The sequence below is a fragment of the Manis pentadactyla genome, chromosome 6 (genome assembly GCF_030020395.1).
Source record: "Manis pentadactyla isolate mManPen7 chromosome 6, mManPen7.hap1, whole genome shotgun sequence".
In the NCBI taxonomy this organism is placed as follows: domain Eukaryota; kingdom Metazoa; phylum Chordata; class Mammalia; order Pholidota; family Manidae; genus Manis; species Manis pentadactyla.
The window spans coordinates 54,312,459-54,336,194 of record NC_080024.1 but is presented as its reverse complement, the minus strand read 5'-3'; the positions used below and the strand labels follow the sequence as shown (position 1 = coordinate 54,336,194).

Genomic DNA, 23,736 nt, shown 5'->3' with positions numbered 1-23,736 from the left:
ATTCACTTGATATATATTCTCCATTTCTCTGAAGAAAAATTATTTCTAGCACATTATATGCTAATTAATAAACTTTCTGGTATTGATTAGAGTTATAAATGGTGCTCTTCTGAAGTAGGTTTTCCACTAGGATCTTTCAAATGCTAACTAACTCTTCCTGAAGTGCTAGTCCTGATTAGTGTACTTGAAATATTAATCAGCCATCCCTAAGGGATAGATAAAATTAACACATATTCCTTCCTGTACTGTTCACTCATACATATCACATTCTCTTTCCTGATGTGTATTAAAGGACATCATAGGAAACATAATAGCAATTAGGACACAATCCTGCATACACAGAAAGATGATGAGAATCCTCTCCTTCCTTCCTTTCCCTTTCCCCTCTGCCAAACCAATTCTGAGTGAATTGACATGAGAATAAAAAGTTAGTTTACTACTGGGAGTGAGAGTGCCTGGTTCACTCCCTTACCCTTTCCATAGTATTTGAAGAAATTGTTTCTGGTACCCACCATTTAACTGGAAATGTATTTGGTCACAGAAACAAGGCCAGTCTTGATTTGGCTTAAAATGGATCTGTTGATTCTGCATTTCCAGATCTTATGGGTTAAAAAGGCATTGCAGGCTTCCCTGAATAACTATCATGAAACCCGAACTATGTCGTCCCGTTTTTTACTTCCTGCTCCTCTGAATACGTCTGTTGCGCAAGGTGTAAGTAGCAATGTACAATTTACTATTTCCTAAGTTAATTGAGAAAGAATTTGACATCAAATATTCCAAGATAAACTCTCCTAAAATCTTCACGAGACAGCACTCTTCTTTCATGTGATCCAGCAGATGCCCTATCCTCCTGCTCCTTCCTTCAGATGCTGCCTGGCTCCTGCGGATTCCTTCCCTGCTCTTCCAAAAGTAAAGTGTTTCTCTTCTTTCAAATACATAATCACCCTATCATTGTCTCTGAATCCTAGTTACCAACTGAGTTCACAGGCTCCGAAGCCCCAGACTCCATTAAGAATGAGTTTATCGAAGCAGCAAATGCAGGTCCTTTCTTCTGGAGGGTTTGTATGTTGGCAGCCTAGAAATATAAAACAAAATTCCTCACGTTTTACATCTATCCTTATAGGAAAATCAATTGAGTTCCAAACACCTTACAAACATATTTTTGGAACATAATCTCTTCCTAATTTGGAGACTTCATTAAGTAGTGGAAAGAGAAAAAAAAAGCTTATTAATTTTAGATTTTCTTCAAACATGATGGACCTGGCTTCTTATTTATTTGGTATGTAACAAGAAGGTACAAGCTGTTCTGTCTCAACACACTCCAATCTACAGTTATTTGCATACAGAGTATTAATCTAAGAACAAATATCTAAAAGTAATTGAGAGAGCATAGTAAACTCTCTAAGATAATAAGAGATCATAATAAGCTCCCCAAATGTTTGTTGAAAAAGATATGAAAAATTTGATTCTAATAATCTACTCTTCAACACATGTAATTTATCTCTCTACATTCTTTTGGTGACCATATTTTCTAGGAAAAAAATCAGGACTAAGATCATTTGCAATTTTGCAATCATATTGGTGCAGAAAGTCATTCAGGAAATGTTGGCATTTCTAGATCACTTCCATAATTTATAGGAAGAGTACTTCAGAATTATTTGAAATTAGTACTGCTCTAGAAAATATCCACCTTATTCCTAAGTAGCACCAGTCCCACAAATAGGCAGAGAACAGAATAGTCAGAGGACCTATCTAAATATTATGATGTAAAGAGCAGTACCAAGTTCTAATTTCCTGAATCATATCTTCCTATCATGGTCTGTCTTGACACCTGGATTAAAACTGCTGTTAATTGAACCTTTCTTCAGGGGTATAAGAAAAGAATCCATATTTTTCAGGGGAAAAAAATGTGCACTTGCACAGCCAGGGAGGGGATGCAGGGGAATGTTGCAAGCGAATGGAAGAAGATTCTCAATTAGGAGTAGCTTGTGACTAGAAGAAGGAGAAATTGGATACCATAGTGAGAAAATAACTAGATTAGAATTCAGGAATTTTGAGTTCTGGTGCCAGTTCTAATATTGACTTGTCAAAGGATCTTGGGCAACTCATCATTTTTGGCAAACACAGTTTCTCCAACTGTGAAATAGGAACAATAGCAGTATTTGTGTTAATAAATTAAACATAACTTCAAAATTAAATTAAAATTAAACTAACGTAATTATGTCGAATGACATATGTTTTTTGCCTTGAAAAATTGAAAAATCTTGCAGTAATATGTTGTTGCTATTATTAAACAGGATGATAGAATCAGAAAAATAATAGGAAAAGTGATAGGGAGCTTCACTTTGGTTAGCTAATAATCTTAAGTATCGGCAATATAGAATGGAGGTGCAAGGGAAGAAAAAAGGAGGAGACTTCCAAAGTAATCCTTTACTCCAGATTGGATGTCTCAGGGAAGGCTGGGGTAAGTCGTGCTTAAAATGAACCTCGATTGACCTAGAATTGGCTGTGATCATGATACAAGAATAAATTAGGTGAGTGAGAAAATATAGATGCAACAAAAAAAGTATGGCATCAAGTATCACAGATTCTGTTTACTTGTATTTTTAAAGCCAAATTGAAATAATGATAAGGAGGAAGGTCGAGAGCTAATTTCTTTGGGGACTTAAAAAAAAGTTTTTCTTTGCTATGTTTTCCTAGAGTGTTAACAAGGTTGTTTTTACTATGTTGTGAGATCATGTGCGTCAATATCTGGTATGCCTTCTCCACACTTTACTGAAGTAAACATTTAATCTCAGAAAACTGACAAATTTCAGGCATTATAAAACCTGGATTGTGACAATTCTGGGCAAAATACTTCTTTTAGAAACACTCTAATACTGTCATCTAGTTATTTACAAATCCACACAATGAGAGGTGACCATCCATGTTCAGGGCTTTGTAGGAATAAAATTGTTGACTCAGGAATCAAAGAATGCAAGAACTCTGTTGTGATGGTTTTTACCTCTGACCTGCAAATCAATGAAATTCATCCTTCAAAAGGTGCTTTGTCTATTGGGAGACAATTACTGATTTTGTAAAAAATGTCTCTATTACTTAAGTTCCAATAACAAGTCTAACGTTTAGATTTAACTTAAAGGACATGCCTGAGACATCATGAAACATTTCCCATTTTTGGTTCTCAGCTTATCATTAGTTTCATTCAAAACTAAAAGTAGAGGGGGGAAAAAAAGGAACACCCCAGTTGCCTTTCATTTCCCCTTTCTGTCTTCCATCCCAAAAGGAGATTCCGGAAAAGAGGCAAGATAGGGAGAAGACACTATTCAGGACGCTTTGAGTTTCACATGTCAAAACTCAAATCTAATTATCTTAAGGAAAAGGGAAATTTATTAAAAGATCATTTGGTTCCTTCGTGTTATTAAGGGAAAAAAAAACTAGTAGGAAAGGAAGCAGCTAATCCTCAGGAAACAAAGAATCAAAGGCTGCCATCTCTTCCATTTCCTTTATTTTGCCTGTCAGCTTCACCTCCCTATAGTTCCCTGCAGACCAGCTGTCTCCATAAGTAGGAAACATGGTCATCAAGAGCAAACAAACTTAACATCTTACACCATCTATAATTGAAGAGCCCCTTTGTGATGGCTTGGTTCCAGACAGCCGATCGTGGGGCAGGGTTATGACTGGCCCAGCCCGGTCAGGTACCCTGGCTTGGGCACAATGGCCGGAGGGGGAGATGCTACAAGGACCAGTGCTGGCTGTTACCATCTGCCTGGAGGTGGGAGAAGAGCAGCTCCTGAAGGAAAGTGAGGGCGAGAATCGTCATTCTCTACAGGCAGGGGAGGATAGAGAGCATTGCTGGAAAGACTAATCAGCAGACACTCATAAAGAATAAATCAGGAACATCTGGGGAATAAGGTTACTTGCTGAGGAAATAAGCAAATCTTCCTCAGGAACTTAGAAAATTATAACTTTATTTCTGTCCATTTCTAATTATATTTTGGTGCTGTTAGTACATGCAGCCTCCAATTATAAAAAAGGATTGTGTTCTGAAAATTGACTTATAAGGGATTTGGTCTGAGAATATAGAGAATCAGTGCTAATAATGGTATTTTTTTCAGCTCCATTTAAAGAAGGGGAAAATGTAATATGACTAAATTATTACACTAAAAGCCCATTTCAATGTCACTAAACGTCCATCAGAGTATCTTTCGAAAGAACCTCACTTCCACATAACATGAAACATATTTCACCGCTTAGTGGTTTTGCAGAGTCACTGGCAACCAGGTCGTGGCTGGGAAGAGAAGGCAGAAAAGGGGACTCTACTGGGATTCCCGGCCCCAGCGGTTTATCCCCACCCCCTGTCTGTGTGGCCGGTGTGGTACGGTACAGAGAATATGGAATAAAAGTCTGACGACCTGTGTTCTAGTTTGGGTGAGTGCACTTGCTGTGAGACTTCAGAAATCAGATCTTGGTTTTCATATCTTAATGTGGAGGTGCTCGGGTGTGTGCATGTGCATGTCTGGGTGTTGGGAACCAGTCAGACTGCCTTTTAAGTTCAAAACTACCTTTAAAATTTTTTTCAATGCTAAAAGAGCATGCTTCTGTGATTAAGAAAAAGCTCTTTCCTATAGAACTGCAGCTGCCTAAGGAAAGTTAGCTCTCTGCTAATAATTATGTGGAGAGGGGCCAGAGGTGGTAGAGCGTGGCCGCAGGCTATGTGTACTCCGTCTGCGCCCACTGGTCTCTGGGGCTTCCTTACTAAAGCCTTCTGGACGACAGGAGGATCTGGCTACTCCTCTTTGCCGAGGTTCCCTGTATTAACAAATAGCAAAATGCCAAAGCACAGTTGCAAAAATAATGAAATTGTCAACATTTTCATTTGACACAAGAAAATTTACAATATGTTATCATTGAACTCTCCATAATTATGATACTTATAAAAAGAATAATTCATGTTACAACCCAGGTGGTATGATCCAGTAATCAGATCTCTGTGTGAAATTTGATGAGATACTTTAAAAAATATTGTCATAAATATGTTCTTGTATATACAAACTCCTTTAGAAATAATATCAAAGCTCCAATTCATGGCCAGTTTTGCATGAGAGACCCTAGCAAAATGGCCCTTCTGGCATTTTCTGTGAGAGGTCCTGTTCCCTTGTGTTAGTAAATTGGAGATGGTTTCTAGTAAGTGTATCAATAACAGTGCTGTTCATTCCCAATAATTTTATTTTATCTTCCTAAAACTCTAATGATTACCTTATTGTTTACATTTTCCCCCCTCATAAGACTTTCTGTTATCTGAATGAGAACTAAAAGAGTAAATATCCTAGAAAAGGTAAATAGACCAGATGCACATTAATTTAGGGCAACAAATTGAAATAATTTCAAATCATTTGGGGTGTGGTAAGTCATAAAGAGATTTCAAGAGAATTCTTCCTCTCATACTGTGAACTTTAAATGAAGTTTAACATGGGTTTTCAAAAAATCTTATGTTAGTTTTTATTAATAATTTTCGAAGTTTTCTGTTGCAAACGTGGCTGCAAATTTTTGTAAATTGAAAGTAAAATTGTTTTCCCTTTCAAGAGAAGAATTTGGAAATTCAGAAGTCATGATTTTTAGAGCAATTAATTTGTAATGCCTGAGAGGGTCAGGGAATTCCAATTTTGGTATTAAAAAAAACCATTTCCCAGGTAAGTGATAGTCATGCATTGAGAAACTAAATTAGATAAGTAAACACTTTTTATCCTAGTTATTACATCTGAATATTTTAGGGTAGGACAGGAAATTATCATGTTTAGGAAAAAATTTTTATTTTTATTAATACTCTTTTTCCTGCATGTAAACTACATACAATTGCTACTTCCTGTAGAATTTGAGTATGTAATTTCTCTTTTGCATCAAGTATTCTTAATAAAATTAAAATTTAAAAATAAATAGGAAGTAAAAGAAATAGTGTCAGTTTATCCAAGGAGAGTTTGTTAAAAATCAATGTAAAGAGAAGAGAGATTGTGGTTTTCCACGTGGGAGACAAGTGAAACAGACCAACTATAAAGCAGCCAGTCGAAGAAGAAAGTAGGTTGGTGAGCCCCTTGGCGATACAATGAATCGCTATTATTTAAAGGGATGGTCAGAGAGTACAACTGCCTGTGAACAGAATGCCTGTGAGAACAACGGCAGATATGAATGGAAAAGCAGTGTCAGAGTGAAATAGTTGCAAGGCTCAGAGTGTGAACTGCCTCTCATTGGGTCGGGCTGGGGATGAAACAGCTGAACAATCTCCTCTTTCAGGTGCTTCCAGGCAGCCAGCAAGCTGTGTAATGAGAAGCAAACTGAGCTGAGGCCCTCCACAGAGAAAGTGCTGGAAAACAGCCTCAGGATATGGAGCAAGCTTGAGCAAATTTTGAGACTGGATGTAACTGTCAACTCATCCTGATTAGGCTTTTCCAATAAAATGAAATTTTAAATAAAGGAGAATCACTGAGGGGATCAAAATACTTAAATCTATTTGTTGTGAAAGCATATACCTAATGGGATTAATTAATTGTGTTTGTCAATCAGAGCAAGTTCTCTGTTTTGAAGATTTATTACCAGTTTTCTTGAATTAAGTGAAATTTCAGAATCATATTTGCTAAATGAGTCTAGATTGGTAATTTAAAATAGTGTAAGAGGCCAAGAAAAACTAACTCCAGACCCAAAACACTCTACCTTTTCTGTTTATCATAGGAGATGTGACTTACATTGATAGAGCAGAAGTTCATTCATATGAAAACAAAATGGACTAGGTTGAAAATTATACTTTGAATGGGAAATATTTTTAATGAAAGTGAGATCGAAGTCAGTCATTTCTTTACTTAACATGCACTGAGCGCCTCTGATGTTCAGGCATTGTTCTAGGCTCTGCTCATCAGTCAGTGGTCACAGTCTATTAGCTCTGATTTCATGGAGCTAACATTTTAATGTGGGGTACATGCCACAGGCCCATAAATTGATAAATACGACACCAGGGAGTGGTAAGTGCTCTAAAAGAAGGGAAAAGTAAAATAAATCACAGTAAGTGGGTAGGAGTAAGGGAAAGAAACATGGAATGTTTTCAATGGGATGGTCAGCAAAGCCTTCCCTGAAATTCCAACATGTGAGCAGAGATCAAATGAAGTGAAAGAAAAAGGCATATGGGTCCCTCAGAGGAAAAGGAATCCAGGGGAGAGAGCAGAGGGCAGAGGCCCTGACGCTGTGCGAAGTCTGGGTGTGCCTTAGTAAGTGAGGGGAGGGTGGGGGGGAGATAAGGTCAGAAGGAGACAGAACATAATCATGAGGGATCTTTTTTTTTTCTTGGTTTCATTAATATACACTTACGTGAACAACATTGTGGTTACTAGATTACCCCCATTATCAAGTCCCCACCACATACCCCATTACAGTTACTGTCCATCAGCATAGTAAGATGCTATAGAGTCACTACTTGTCTTCTCTGTATATACTGCCTTTCCCATGTACCCCCACTACATTATGTATGCTAATCATAATGCCCCCTTTTCCCCTTATCCCTCCCTTCCCACCCATCCTCCCCAGTCCCTTTCCCTTTGGTAACTGTTAGTCCATTCTTGGGTTCTGTGAGTCTGCTGCTGTTTTGTTCCTTCAGATTTTCCTTTGTTCTTATACTCCACAGATGAGTGAAATCATTTGGTATTTGTCTTTCTCCACCCAGCTTATTTCACTGAGCATAATACCCTCTAGCTCCATCCATTTTGTTGCAAATGGTAGGATTTGTTTTCTTCTTAAGGCTGAATAATATTCCATTGTGTATATGTACCACCTCTTCTTTATCCATTCATTTACTGATGGATACTTAGGTTGCTTCCATATCTTGGCCGGTGTAAATAGTGCTGTGATAAACATAGCGGTATCATGAAGGATCTTAATGATTATGAGTCTATGATGAGGTATTTGAATTTTATCCTTAGGACACCAAGAAATCATCAAAAGTTTTCATCAGAGGAGTGAGGTAATTCGATTTATTTTTTTAAAGACTAATACGTAAGTTGTCTGGGAAATTAACCATAGTGTGGAAGGAGAGAAAGCAGGATGGCCAGTTAGCAGGCCATTAAGGTCCTCTAGGTAGAGATTAGTGATGGGCTAAGATGATGGTGCTGGAGCTGATGGCACATGATTAGATCTGGGATATCATTTTGAATGTAGAGCTTTCCAGTTGCGGTCATGCCTTGGCAGAATATGACAGGAACAAGAGGAGTCAAGAAATAAATACACTGGGCCTGAAGACATTCTATTAACTAAGATAGAAAAGATTTGGAGAAGAGTAGGTTGGCAGGGGGCAGGTGCTTGTTTGTGTTTGTTTGTTTGTTTGAAGATGGAGGCAGAATCAAGATCATGTTTTGTATATACTGAGTTTGGGATACCTATTAAACGTCCAAAAGCCAGAATACAGTTAGGCTGTTGGTTATACAAATCTGAGCTCAGATGAGGGATTGGAACTGCTGGTATACAATTGGAAGTCATCAATTTATAGATTATATTTAAAACAATAGTACTGGATGAGATCACCTAGGGAGTGAGTGTCTGTAGAGAAAACATTCCATAACCAAGTCCTGGAACTACCCGGGATGAATAGGATTATTTAACAGAAAAGACCAAGGAAGAGGAGCCAGTGAGGCAGGTGGAAAACAGGACTATTTGGTCATCTTGAAGTAAAATCAATGTTTCAACAAAGAGAAGTGATTAATTGTGTTGAATGCTGCCAAGATTTTGTCTAAAATGGGTGTGAAACTGACCACCAGATTTCCCCAGATGGAGTCTGTTGGGAAACCTGATAAGAACTATTTTAATGGCGTGATGAGCAAAAAGTCTGACTGACGTGGATTAAGGAGAGTTTCTAAAATGACACTGAATAGTCTATTTACTATACTATGAGGAGTTTTGCTATGAAGTAGAGGAGAGATTAGGCCCAGTAGTCTGAGGGGAACATGGACTCAAGAGAGGGTTTCTTGAAATAGAAGATAATGAAACACATTCTTACGGGTGTGGGAATATTTTAGTTGAATGGAAGAAATTGATGATGCAGAGGAGAGAGAAGTTTTCATTTTAGGAGTATTCCATAAAAGAGGAAGGGATATTCTGAAAAATGAGGGTTGAGTCTTACAAAAGAAGGAAGAGTTATAGGTACAGATTGAAATATTTTGGTAGATTCGGCCACGCTGATGTCAATTGATTAATGATTGCTTGAATTTTCTCTGTAATATCAGTTTAGGATGAGGAAGGTATAGGGTTGGAGATTTGAGGAGTCTAAAAATGTAAGAATGATTTAAACAGGGAGAGTAGATTTTTCAGGAAATGTTGAAACCAACTGAAGAAATGTGGTTAAAAATTATATGTGAAAGCAGTCTTCACGGTTATAAACTTTTTGTCAGTTCTGTTTCCCTCTCAAGTCTCAGGAATTAGATTATAAAGAGTTGGGTTTTATATCAATTATAGTCTTGTCAGATGTAATGCCCTTTTTTATCTCTCTCTGCTTTGAAGTCTGTTTTGCCTGAAAGTAATACAACTACTCCTGTTCTCTATGATTAGTGTTAACAAAGTATAGTTTTCCTCTATAATCTATGTGTCTATATTTCAAGTGGATTTCTTGTAAACAATCTGTAATTGGACCTTATTTTTTGATCTGCTTTGACACTCTCCGTCTTTTAATTGGCGCATTTAGACCACTGATGTTCAAAGTTACTATGGACATACTTGAAGTAATAAATACCAGGTTTTCTATTTGTTGCCCCTGTTCTTTGTTCCTTTTTTGGTCTGCCACTCTTTTTTTGCCTTCTGTATTTTTAGTTGAGCATTTTATATATTCCATTTTTTCTTCTTTCTAAGCATATCAGTTATACTCTTTTAGTGGTTGACCAAGAATTTGTAATATGCAGTTATGACTAATCCAAGTTTACTTCCAAATAACACTAAACCTCTTCGCAGGGAGTGTGAGTACTTTATAACAAAATAATCCTATTCCTTTCTCCTGTCGCTTGTATTATTATGGCCATTCATTTCACTTCTATGCAAGCATACACAGCTCCCTGACTCACTCCTACCTGCTTTAAATCTAGTCAGGACCTTTTCTCCTTGTGAGCCAGTTCTGTTGTTATCAGAGGGTTTTTCAGGGAGTTTAGGCTCAGGGCTGGATGATTTGGTTATGAGATTGGGCACATACTGGCATTGGACTATGGTGGCCTGTAGTGACCATTGCTTCAATAGGGAAGTACCCACCTGGAAGAAAAAGCCTTCTAAAATGCTTTAGACATCCTCACGTGGGCACACTAAAAAAGCACAGACAGCATTTGCTTCCGTGACTGTAAATGCGACTCTCTTTCTTATTTTATTTTTAGTGCTTTCAGAGCTAACCACTGACTCCTGCTGACTGATGCACTCTTTATTTTAGATATGCTATTGTGTTGGATCAATGACAGTCAAGTCTTTGAGGCTAGGGAGCCATTTGTCCCTTTCTAAAGTGAAATTGCTCAACACCATTTAATTCCATTATGTGTAGGCTTAAAAATTTAACTCTACTTCTGATTTCATGGGGAATGCATTAGCTTAGAAGAAAGGGGGTTTCAGAAGGGCACTCGCCTGTAGAAGGCAAAGAGGCACTCAGTCTATCAAAGTGATTCTCATCCTAAGCTGAGAAGCAGGATCTTCTCAAAATTAAAAAATACATGTATTTTTCCTTGGCCCCAACTTCAAACTTACTGATAAAGTAAGTCTGTGGGCACTTTACATTTTGAATTCACACATCTAACAATAGTACATCAATATGCCTCTTTCCCTACTTTGTCAGTATTTGCTGCTGCAAATTTCACTGAGGCATTACCCTTGGGCAATAGCTTTGGTGAAATATATGATATGTAAAAATATATCTGAAATATATAATACTCACAAATACTCATGAATGTCACATAAATGTACTGCCCATTCCCATGTATGGTGAAAAGAGAAACATATTATACGTTTATCCTTCTGTAGAGAAATGCTTCCCTAAGTAATGGACAGTTAAGTGAAATGATCATGTGTTGATTTATTATTTATATTAACTAACCAGTTACTATATTAGAAAGGAGATTAACTGTGATGTGTAAATATAATTTACTTCAAGTAACATAGAAAGGGATAGATTTAAGGTAAATTAAGGACATGCTATCATGATATGGGTTTAGCTTTGGAGTGAAATCAATATGTCACTTGACCTCTACGACCCTCAGCATATTATGTATAACTTTTCATTATGAATGATTGACAAACAGATTAAACAAAATACATGTGAAAGCATTTTGGGAAATATAAATCACATTTTCAATCTGAAAGACATTGGGCCTTTACTGAGGAGCCTTACTGTACCATATTAATTGGATAAATTATATTCCTTGAGTATATATAGCATGACTGTTTTCATAAATTTGAAGGGTCACTACAAGGAACAATCAGAAAACCATCAGGGCCACTGAAATCACTCTTTTGTACATGGTAGGCCTTCAAAAAACTAATGCCTATTAAATGTATTTTGCAAATAGTTTTCTCCTATAGAAATCAAACTTGCTGTTTCCCTTAATCTAACTAGAAGATTAAGTCCAGATTGCTATTTCCCAAGTTGGCACTCTTCTTTCCTGTATCAGAACTCTCCAAATGCATTGTTATACTGGTCTGTAATACATTTTAACTGAATTAACTTCACTTATATTCACACCATCACCCCTTGACCTACATCGCCATCTGATTTGTATTTGTGTCTATCTTGTGCTCAACATGCAGTAGGAGCTTTATTAAATTTGATTCATATTACTTGATGACCATCTTGCTTGAGAGTTTCAGGCCCAGGCAAGCTCACTATGGATTCAGGGAGACCGAGAAACGACAATGGAACGTTCTTGGTTTTACAGCTGGCTTTATTCTCTCGGCAGTAGTCAAGCATTAGAATCGCATCTGCATCCATCAGTCTGGAGGTCTGTGATCCACCTCTGTCTCTGCCTCCATCCAGAGCACTGGGCAGAGCTCTTTATATTGTGACTTAGTCAATAATAGCTCATTCCCTGCAGGTGTGGAAGCAGCAGGCCAGTGACATCATCAAGTAGTTCAGGGTCACGTGAGGATCTTGGTCATGGGAACTTCTGTTTTCCCCACAATAACTATGCTTCCCAAACTAGATCATGATATATTTTCTGTGTCTCCCAGAGTCTAGTCTTAGGTCTGAGCATAGCAGAGAGAAAGGCTGCTTCTTTTCTCATAATCTGAACATAATTTGTAACTTGGTTCTATTCTAGGAATGTTCCTAGGCAAGGTAAAATTCTACATCTTCCTGATTCCAAATTCTATTAAAAACAGTAACAGCAACAGACTGAAAAGTTACATCTAAATCTATCAGCTAACGTTAAAAAGAACTTGATAATGAAAAGAGACTCATGATCTTGTGACTCCATTATTTTCCTTCAGGTTTTAACTTTGGAAAAGATCAATGGCAGTGGAGGACTGAGTCCTGGTGACCCAGCTGAAGAGCCTCCCATACAAATTCGGGGCTCAGGTTTGTGTTCCAGCTCGGTCAGTGATTGCTATGTGAATTTAAGCAAGTCACTTTGCCATCTGTAACTGTTCCTTCATCTTTAAACTGAAGAGACCAGACGAGGATTCATATTCACAATTATTTGGGGGTCAGAGACCCTTCTGAGATTCAGCTAACAACTATGGAACTTCTTCCCTGAAAAAGCAAAAACACAACTATAAATAGAATTCCAAGAGGGTCAGAGGCTCTCTGAAACCCACCCACAGATTCCCTGGAGGACTTTAGAATGATTTCTAAGGTCTAAAGTATGTGGTTGGAAAAAAAAAGGAATCCATTTACATTTGCTACTCCCAATGTGAATGAGTTTTAAAATGTGGAGTCGGGCCACTTAAATTATTTGAAGTTATAATACTTTTTTCTAACTTATAGTGCAGCAGAGAAAATTTTTCAGCAGAAAAAAAGACCTCCCTTGTAGATGCATAGCATCTCAGAGTCAGTGAGCTGGTTAGCCCACCCTGCTATGCATTGCAGGGTTCCTTCTATAACTCACCTCAGAGAGGGAAATTTAGCTTTACCTTGAACACGCACAGTGATGGGGAGCTCACTCACACGTCTAGTGCTGGGCATACATAAAAAGTTTAGGAATTTTCCTCCTCATATTGGGCTATAATCTGCTCTTACCCCATAAATGTCAGTTATTGACCCTATTTCTGCTCTCAGCAGGTACATCCATGAATTTTACTTCTTTTTCCAGTCTTTTAGGAATTCAGTGGGAGCCTCTTTTGCCCTCTCTTCATTTTCTCTGTGCGAAACATTCTGATTTCATATGCAAGTCTTCTAGAAAAGTGATGTCATAAGATTACTTTTAATCTCAGTTACCATCTTCAATGAAATTCTTGAAATGCAGAGCCCAGAATTAGGCAGCATAATTCAGAAAAGGTCTGATCAACATAGGGTGAGACAGTAAGTAGTTTCCTCTCTTAAATCTGCTGACTCTGCATTAGAAATGCTGCTGACATCGCCAAGATCTCTGTTCCTGGGAACATCAGGTGATTCTACTGGGTCATGTTGAAACTGTAGTCACCTGAAACTTCTAACTATATTCAACCTAGATTGCCCTCATTCTCTATTTTTTAGAACTAAAATAATCTTCCTAAAAAACAAAACTCCCTGTTGACTGCTACCTTAATTGCTTAGGCTGTCTTTCCAGCTCTTGGAAATCCTTTGTAGTCGTATTTTGTCATTCATTGATTGTGTCATCTTTCTTCCAAGTTTTACGTTATCTACAAATGTAATAAATCTGCCTTTTTGCTCTCCAAATTAATTGATAAGCATATTAACCTGTGATTTGCCAAATATAAGCCTCCCTCTGTGGTTCATATTCATAGTTCTTCACTCAGTCACTTCATGACTTCATCCAACTCCCATTTAACCACCTGCTCTACAGAATGGAGAAGAACATGAGTATTATGTTCTGTTTGGGGACATTTATGTCTTTTCTTCTTTTACTCAGTCTCTTTTCTTTCCCTCAAACTCTACATTCTTTTTATTCCTTCACATAGTGGTGCTGCACATCCTGGTCTTGTATGTGGATCCTTTTCCTGTGTGTTCATTTGCTATGGGGAGAAGAAACTCTGTTGTTTTTTGGGCTTCTGCCTGTGTGCAGGGCTAGTTGAATCTGTGTTTGCTCCAGGAGGCCCTGTGCCATGTACAGGGAGTCAGCCTCTGTGCAGGTGTGGTGTTTTCCCATGTGCTCATTAGCATTTGGCAGAAAAGGAGGCTGAGATTTCATCAACACCCCCAGACCAAGTTATTTTCCTCCACCTCCAGAATTCCTCAAATGTCAAATCAAAGTTTAAAGAAAATGTAAACATAAAATATATGTGTGTTTGGTGATGGGGGAGAGGACAAAGAACTTATTGGACAGTCCTCACACCCTTCACACTTTAATTTCAATATTATTGCATCTATAACTGAATGGATATTGCTGATAGGGAAAAAGAAAGATTCAAAACAAATTAACCAAGCATCATCCATTATCCAATGGAAAGATGACATTAGCATAAACTGCTTTGGGCACCAAAGAACTTGTGGTTCTGCAGAGATATTCTGCAGAGCAGCTCTGGGTTAAGGTCACCAACTCCTGCCTCATCAAAACATTTCACCTGGAACGAGTTAATGTCACACTGGAGTAAGGCTAAGAAAGGCCCCTTCTAAGCTTTGCCCATCTGGGTGATGTTACTTTAGTAAAGGCTTCCTCATATCACTTTGTGATCATTATTATTATTATTATATAAATTAAATGTGGATCAGGATAAGCAAGTAGGCCTGTATTCATTCAAGTATGGGAAGCAGTTGACTAGTGGTTTAATAAGTTGGCTACTTTGGTTAATGATTTTTTTTAGATGTTTGATCCCTTATATAGACAAATCAGTACTGGCATTAAGTTATTAACCCTAATTTGAATAAAAGTGTCTTGAACACAGCATCATTACTCTGTAGTTACTTTGTGAATGAAAGGGATGAGCTCTGGAGGTAACTGAACCTTTTCAAACCCAAGGAGGTACAGGTAATTCCAGCTGAGAATAGCAGGGAGCTAAATTAATTTATGTGCTTTAATATTTCAGAGGGAATCCTGAGATCATCTAAACCAGGTTAGTAAGTACTACAAACATATAGTAAATCCCAGAGAATGACAGGAAGGCCTAGTCATCATGCAAAAGGCTAAAGGTGAAAATGAGTTAGGGTCTCCTGACAATGGACTTTATGTTTATTCATTCATTCATTCATTCATTCATTCAGTCAGTCATTCATGTAGTCATGCAGTCAGTATATATCGAGGGACTATGATGTGTCAGACATTCTCTTAGAACTACAATATCCTTATAATCTTGAACAAATCACTTATCTTCTTCGAGTAAATTCCAGCATCCAGTCTTTATCTCATGGAGTTGTTGTGAGGTGAGTGACTCAGGTGTGTAACACTCTAGCAGAGTGATGGTTTGGGTGCTCATTGAACTCCTTCCTTCTCCTTATTTAGCATTTAAACCTTTATTTCCCCATGTCATTTGTAATAACATAAGTTTTATTTGTTAATAACAAATGTCTCTCTGCAACTTTGAGTCAACAGAAATTGTGAGTGATCTGTTTGCAGATGAAATTAAAGTATTTAAGTATTATTACAACTGATCAAATATTTTTTCAAGATAATTCACCAAGTCCAAGGATGTCATTCTTTGCCAAAGAGCACTGACTGCAGTACCTGCAGATCTATGCTTTATTTTTTTAATCTCTTTGCTTCATAGAAAACATGAATAGTGACTTTCTTCATTCAATTCTAACTGAAACATTTTTCAGTAATAAGAAAAACCTCATAAACCAATTTTCTAAAATATATGTATAAAACTTTCCACATTAAGCATCTCTGTATGCATGGGGTGTCAATTAATATGATGTTTTAACAGAATAGGCCCAAGTGAAATGAAAGATAATTCTGTAGATTGAGTATGGTTGTAGTAGTCTCCTTCGGGGTTGTTCTCTGTATTTGAATAAATTTTGAAAAAAGTCTGGATATACGTTATTGTGAAACTACCAAAGACTTCTACCAAATTGACTGTTACTCATTGATTCCATCCATCATTTATGCAGTTAATCTTACTGAGCACCTACTGTTTGCCAGGCACTGTGCCTGGGCCCCAGTGTAAAACTACATAATCCTGATATCAAGAAGGTTGCTCTAATGAGAAGATATGTGAACAAATGCAGTCTTATATGGTAACTGATACAAGACAAAGGGATCTAAGAGCAGTGGGGAAATATGAGAAAGATCTAGCCAAGTCTATTTGGGGAATTAGAGGCGCCTTCACAGAGAAGGCAAACTGAGAGCGAAAAGGTGAGTGGGAGATTATCAGGTGGGTGAGCAGGAAGAAGCCATTTGGCAGTGGGAACCAGATAGGCATGGAGGCTTGCGGGAGCCAAGAGTGATCAGGGCATGCGGAAGAGCGGGTCAGTATGGCTAACGCACAAATTACTGTGAAGGTGGAAACAGGAAGGGCTGGTGAGCAATGAGGCCAAGGAGGTAGGGAGAAGCCAGATCATGTGCCAGTGGTTTTCTTCTCTGCAGATTGTGGGGGAAATCATTGGAGAATTTTGTATACATAAGTTTCATAATCAAATGGGGATGTTCTGATTCCTAAAGAAGACTAACAATGTCATGATTCTTTTGTTGTTTATAGGTTACAAAAATGGCACACACACCCCTTTGTTCCTAGGGGTTTCAATGGTTTGTGGTGTAATAGAGTTCAGGGATGCCAAGAGAAATATTTGAACTAAATAATATATCAGAATTACAATAAGAGCCTGTGAACAAATTTTTGGTTAACAGGTTTTTAATAAACTGTGATGCAATTCCTAATGTAAAAGACTTAATTTAATTATAAGAGATAGCCTGCCTCTAGTGGAAATTTGACTGAGTGTGTCTTTATTCCTTAGTGAATTAGGAGGTTTATATAGGATTAGATTGCTGAGATTCTTGGTGCAAACACATATCTTTATCTCTTGTAGCAAAGCAGGGAATCTGCCAGAAACAAATTTCACTTAAACTGAGCATAATTTTTATAATTTCAGGGGTTAAGCATCTGAAAGGCCAGAGTGAATCAGCATTCCCTGAAGAAGAAGAAGGTGTGAATGAAAGAGAGGAGCAATGGGACCATTAATCACAGGTCTGCCCCAAGACAGTTTCTTGGGAATAACCGAACTATTCACTCCTCTGAACCTCGCATGGGACGCCACTGCTTGACTTCAGAAGCGTTGTCTATCTGTGCCCTCCACACTCATACAGTAGTAACACACCTCCTGGGAAGCCCTCTTTGGTTGAACTTTAGAGCTAAGTACAGATGGTTCCGTATTACTTACATTTAAGGAACAATAAGCATTTATTTTATGGTGATTTTTTTCTTTTTAATGACATAGACGTTTGCAAACACGTGAGTGTTCTAACTTTAATACTGCTGAGCTTAATCCTTATGTCCTACAGATAGGATTTGCCTTCTAAGGTCAAATGTAAATAGCATCACTTTAAGAGTAAAAAAATAAATATTAAATACATTTAAACATGAGTGTGTGTCTGGTTTTAACTTACAGAGGAATGTTTAATGAAACTTTTAAGTTAAGATCTGCATTTATATGTCTGTATCCAAAATGGTACATGGTATTTGTTTCAAAATGATGAAGTAACAGATTTCTTGATTCAAAAGATCATAATAGATTAGTCTTTAGATATTAAACATCCTTTTCCCCCCAACCATGTTAATGGTTAAGACCACAGTATTCCCTGCATTATTACACTGTGAGAGAGAGATTTCCCAGCATTTCCACTAGCTATGAAGACAGAAAAATCCTAAATCTAAAATAAAATATGCCAAATCTACCCTGCCACATTTTTTTTGGCTATTACTTGAAAAATGAGCTCTTCCCATTGCATTTTAATGAATCACTAGCATTTTATAAATCTATTATTGTAAAATAAAAAATTCCATTAATTCATGCATGTAATCATTCATTAATTCAACAGCTATTTTTTATGAGTCTTTCATAACCCCTGTCCTTTTGCTGGGGTTATGAAAATAAAGGAAAGATCATTTCTCCCCTACAGAACTGGCAGAAGAAATAAACCATTTGGTAAAGTAGGGGTTTGTAGGACAGTACATATTCACTGATTATGGCTTTGATAATTAAAAGTTCTGGCCTCTGGAACAATATTATTTATGGCATTTCAATGTAAATGTAAATGGCCATGGAAGAATGCCCAATTTGGTTCCCACTCTGATTCAGTTTCATGGATGAAAAACAAATAAAAAGATTTCTTAAAAGTCAGAAAAGAAGGAAATCAAGACAAAATCATATGTGAAATCCACTCTGGGATCTTAGCATCAAGATTAAAAGAAGTCAAATTATTGTTTCTGATATTGAATCCAAGTTCCATAATATGGGGATTAAGAGAAAATTTTAAATCTGTAGGACAATACAGCAGAGACAACAATCGTTTTTCTTAGTATATTTTCCTCGAGAAAATAAATGCAAACGTCTTCGAGTAGCATCACAAGTCTGAACGATACCTTAGTTCCACGTTCCTCCCTTCCTTCTGTTTGTGCTTCTTTCCTTTCTCTCCAGCCTCCTGACCATGGCCTTTTTTATTTTGTTTTGTTTTTGTTAAGCCACCCCAAACTTTCTGGAATTTCTAGACCACCTGCTGTGACGATTTCATTTCCTAAGTTTCTCTTTACTTGAAATCTGATTAAGGCACATATTTGTTATAAGTGATTTTGAATTACTTGTGTTTGGAAAACATCCAGATACTCCTTGAGATTATTTGAGATACCCTGAGGTCCTAAAAAATAAAACTTTCCCTTCTCTTTCCTTGAACAGACGCTTTCATAAATGTTTTTTCAGAAGGATTCAGACAAACAAAAGAAACCAAAGCTTTTGCTGATTTTGTAACATCATTTAAGGAAATAAACAACATGGAACCTGGATTCTTCTGTTCTCCATTACTAAAAACACAAAGAGATTGAAATTAAAAGCATCAGTTTTCAGAGGGGACAGGGCTGAGGCTGCCGGAGCTGGGAGGGGGGAGGATAAGTTTTCCTTAGGAAATGCTGTTTTCTTCTGTCCTATTCTCTATTCTCAAAACAGAGAGAAAACAATTAAAAGCCTAAGTGTTCTTTGGAAAATGTGTTGGCTTTCTCAGAAATTTGGAGGAAATCAGCTGAGATAATAGCTTTTCAGTTTCCTTTTCTCACAATTATAGTTTAAAACAAAATTTTTTCAAGGAGACAACTTGGCTTCAGTTCAGCTGAGTGGGAAAAGAAACTTTCTGACCAAAACAAAACAAAAACTCTACCTTCCCAGACCCCATTTGTAGCAGATAAGTCAGTGGTTAGTAGATGGGCTTTGCATCACTCTGACTTGGTTCAAATTCAATCTCCACATAATTTTAGAATCAGTCTCTCCATCTGTAAAATGGGTACAGTCTTACCTACCCCTGTTGGGTTACTATGAAAATTAAATGAGATAAGACCTATTAAAATGCTTAGCCCAGCTTAGTGAGCATTTAATAATTGATGCCTATTATTATCAGGGGGAGGAAGGACCTGAGACAATTTATGCAAGCTTACATCTGATCCATGATCCTCTTCACATCACAGACAAATGTTGATCACCTCACTTCTTGAAGAACTTCAGCTGAACTCCATAAGCAGCCAAAGAGCTCTAATTGCTCTTCTCTGTGTTAAACTCTCCTCCTTTCCTATGTCACATCCATTCAGATACTGAAGAACACTGTCATCTCCTAAGTGATTTCATCTCTGTGATAAAATAGCACCAGGTCCTCAAAACCTTTCCTCCTCATCCTGGCCACTTGCTTTTGGTCCTCTTCCAACAGTGTCACTGGATCTAAGAAAAGTCATGTCAGCTGGATAAGGTGGTTTGGTGTTTTTTTGTTTTTTTTCCTTTATCCCCCTACACCTGAGAAATTGAAGCATAACATGGCAAAGGAAAGCAGGAATCGGGGTCAGAGTTTTTAACCTAGGCCATCCATTTTTAATTTTTGCCAATGTTTTCTAAATTGTGAAAACAGATTATTTTAAGTTGGCCCAGGACAAATTATTTTTATTTTCATATTGATCAATACTATTATACTATATATTAGAAAAGATACATAATCAGCAACCCCAAATTCATGATTTTATAGCTATTGTTGCTTGGGATGAGGCAAGCTTAATGTGTGAGCAGATTTTAAATCAACTTAAGGAAAAATATTAAGTAACTACAGTAGAGGTGGTACCTCAAAATCACAAAAATGATACACAGTTGAATGAAGTTTTGGAAATGCTGGTTTGTGATATTGTCATGGCAAATAACTTAAATGTAGGTATCACAGAGTTCATTTAACTGCAATATGAATTCATGAAGTCATAAATAAACCACTTACACTGTATTAATTTAGAAATTCTCTATTTTTTCACCCACATCTAAAAGCAGTGTAAGTGCAAACTGAATAGAAAAAGCATATCTAACTACATTAAAGCATTTGTGTTTATATGTAATTTTGAATATTTGCTTTCTCTGAAGAAGAAATGCCCCTACTTTTTTCTAAGTCCATGATTCCAAAATCTTGTCTTCAAGTCTCCAGCAGGTATATTATTTTAAAATGTCTATGTTGCTGAAATGTGAAATCTGTTAAAGAATTAAATTGTTAGATTTCATAACATGATGACACTCTGAAGAACAAAATATCAGAGCTTTGAAAATGATGGAGGGCATCTGTGGTTTTAAGTGACATTGTAGTAATTAAGGTATTAAGCTGCAAACATCCCACATAATTCACACAGCAATGGTGGTAAAGTTATTACTTTGCAATGTTGTGTTAATTAAATGAAATAATATATATGAATGCATAGGTGCCTGTTTGCCTTTTGTAGATAGGCTACCGTTTAACTGTAGAACTTTCCTTGACATTTATATTGTGAGGCCCCTTTCTTCTGTAGACACAGACATGGTGCAGGCACTTTCCTCACTGCATTTCAGACGTAGTTTATGCAGCGAATGGAGATGTGCTCCATAGAGGGGAGATGAACATGAGAGTCGATTAAAGAGAAAAGCAAGCAGAGAATGGAACTCAGAGAAGCGTGGGGAATTTGAAGAAAAAACTAGAGAAAGTAAGTTAATATGGGATTCCATTCATTTTCATTTTTTGTTTCTCACTCTACAGATATGACTTAGTATTTTTCCCCTTTTCTCTGACTTTTAGTACGAACAAGGCTAGCTTGAGGGAATGAGACAGTGAATCCCAGGAGTATACAATACTACCATATTACAGTCTGAAAGTAACAGAATATTACAGTATGTTCAGCAAATGATTCTTCATTATTATTAAGAACAAATATTTGGCAGCAAATCATAGAAAACCTAGGAAATCTAGCAAATCTAGGAAAACAGTGGCCTAGAGATTTGTTTCTGTCATGCAATAAAATGTCCAGGGCTGGAATTGTGGCTCAAGACACAATGAGCATGCAGGTACTTTTCATTTTCCTTACCATTCTCAAAGTTGTTACTTCTTGGTCCCAAGAAAGTGCTACTCCGGGCATCCGGTTTGTGTTAAGCAAAAAGAACAGTGGGAAAAGGGAAAGAACGTGCAGCAGAGAAGCAAAGCCATCTCCAGAATCCCTCAGCTATGCCTCCTGAGACGGTGCTGTGTCACAAGACCACCCCTGGATGCAAAGGAGTTGGAGAAAGTTAAGTATTTTTAACCAGGTACCTTGTTACCTTCCAAGTAAATTAAGGTTTTGTCTGTAAGGTATAAAGTGAGTATGGGTAGCAGTTGAGTGGCCTGCAGTCTCTGCGTCCCAGAATGAACAGAAGTCAGGGGCTTTCTTCTTCCCTGGGGCATCTAGAGGAAGCACTGGCTACTTATACGTGTCAAGGAGTTGAAAACATTAACACCCACTAGGTAATTCTGCTACTTAAATATGCATAAACTAAGTTAATGTTTATGATAGACCTGCAGCTAGATAGAACAATTTAGATACCGTTTAGGATTTTATATTAATTTTCATAGGATAATTTGGGTGTAGTTTATGAAAGTATGCTTTAGAAGCAGGACAAAAAATATTCTAGTTTATTATTTGATAAATATATATGAATATCTATGACATGCTAGACATTGTTTAAGTGCTGAGCATACAGGTATCAACAAGGTAGTTAAGGTCCTTAAATCTCTGGATGTACATTCTAGTGTCTGAAGACTGTCAAGATACATGTAATCAAATAAATGAGATCATTTCAGGTGGTGATGATAAACTCCTGGAAGGAAACTGAACAAGGTGGCACTCCTCTTTAATCGTAACTGTGACCTTGGGAAGGTCCTCTAATCACTCTGGGATTCAGTTTTCTGATCAATAAAATGCGGAGAATGATATGTGGGTGACCAGGTGACCACATGAGGCTCCTTCCGACTCAAGTATCTGTTTCTCTCCTTGGATTCTCTTTCAGGAACCTCAAGCAAAGATAAAAAGCAGCAAAGATAAAAAGAAGAGGTGGGAATAGACAGAAAGCAGCAGTACTAAGGGAAGGTGGGATCGAAAGAGAAAAGAGGTATCTTCTATTGTTTGTATGACTGCCAACAAAACAAAATTGTTCAAGATAGAAACAAACACACGTAAATATGCATTGTAACCAGTTATATTTTCTGTTTCTTAAACCTCCTTAGAAAGTGATCTAAAAAAATGGTAATCAATATTTTTTTTTAAGATTTAAAAGTCCTTCCAGGAAAAAAATTCCTCCTACAAATCACTAATTGGATAATTTGCTCTATCCCAGCACACAAGCTTGTTGCTACTAAGTGCTGCTTACCAGATTTTTCCCTTCACAGAGATTTATGTGACATGGTATTAAGTTTGCTGGAACTTTTCCACTGTGTTCTGGAGTAGTTATTTTCTTTTTCTCCTCCAGGTGCAAAATGAGTTGATAACAACCAGAAACGGACTTGTCAGTGCTGTGCTCCTGCTGGAGCTTGGAAAAATACCAACACAAAACAAACACCACCTTCACCTCCAACTCCATCCTGGTTGGTGTGTTATTTTCTCCCTCTTGGATTGCTTTCTGAATGACTTCAGGTATTTTATACATAAACACTGGTATGTTTTTCAGAAAGTGTTCCATCATTTTATATATATTTTTTCTAATCATGTTATGCTATTTGCCAAGTTCTTCCTTTTGGTTTTAATTTATTTCTACTGTTGAAAGCGAGATCTTGAATGTGGGTAAATTTTATGTGATTCATTTTTGTTTTTCTCAGTTCTGGAGTCTGAGTCTTATCTGACAATGGGGAAGCTTTCCAATACATTTCCTTTGTTACTTTTCCAATTCCATCATATTTATTTATTCCTTTCTTTCTTTTTCAAATTCCACTGGTCTTCATTCAGTTCAGTTCCACAAACACATATTGATAGTTTACTACATGCCAACTGGTGATTATGCATGAGAGTTATAAAAATCAAAAGGCTGTTACTGTTGCTGTGCTCCTGCTGGTAAATATTGGTTCAGTTCTTTACAATAATAAGGTGGCCTTACCTGTGTTTCTCAGCTAATAATCACACGAAATATATATGACAGATAGGAGTCCAAAGAAA

General features: G+C 37.2%; 1 protein-coding gene across 1 annotated transcript in view; it reads left to right on the top strand.

The window, feature by feature from the left end:
- The window catches only part of PPP1R1C (protein phosphatase 1 regulatory inhibitor subunit 1C), a 104,889-nt gene extending 87,230 nt beyond the window's left edge, over positions 1-17,659 (top strand). The window contains exon 5 of the mRNA XM_036879381.2: positions 17,174-17,659. Coding sequence (XP_036735276.1) covers positions 17,174-17,262 — 89 coding nt within the window. The 3' untranslated portion in view covers positions 17,263-17,659. The remainder of the gene's footprint in view (positions 1-17,173) is intronic.
- The last annotated feature ends 6,077 nt before the right edge of the window (positions 17,660-23,736 follow it).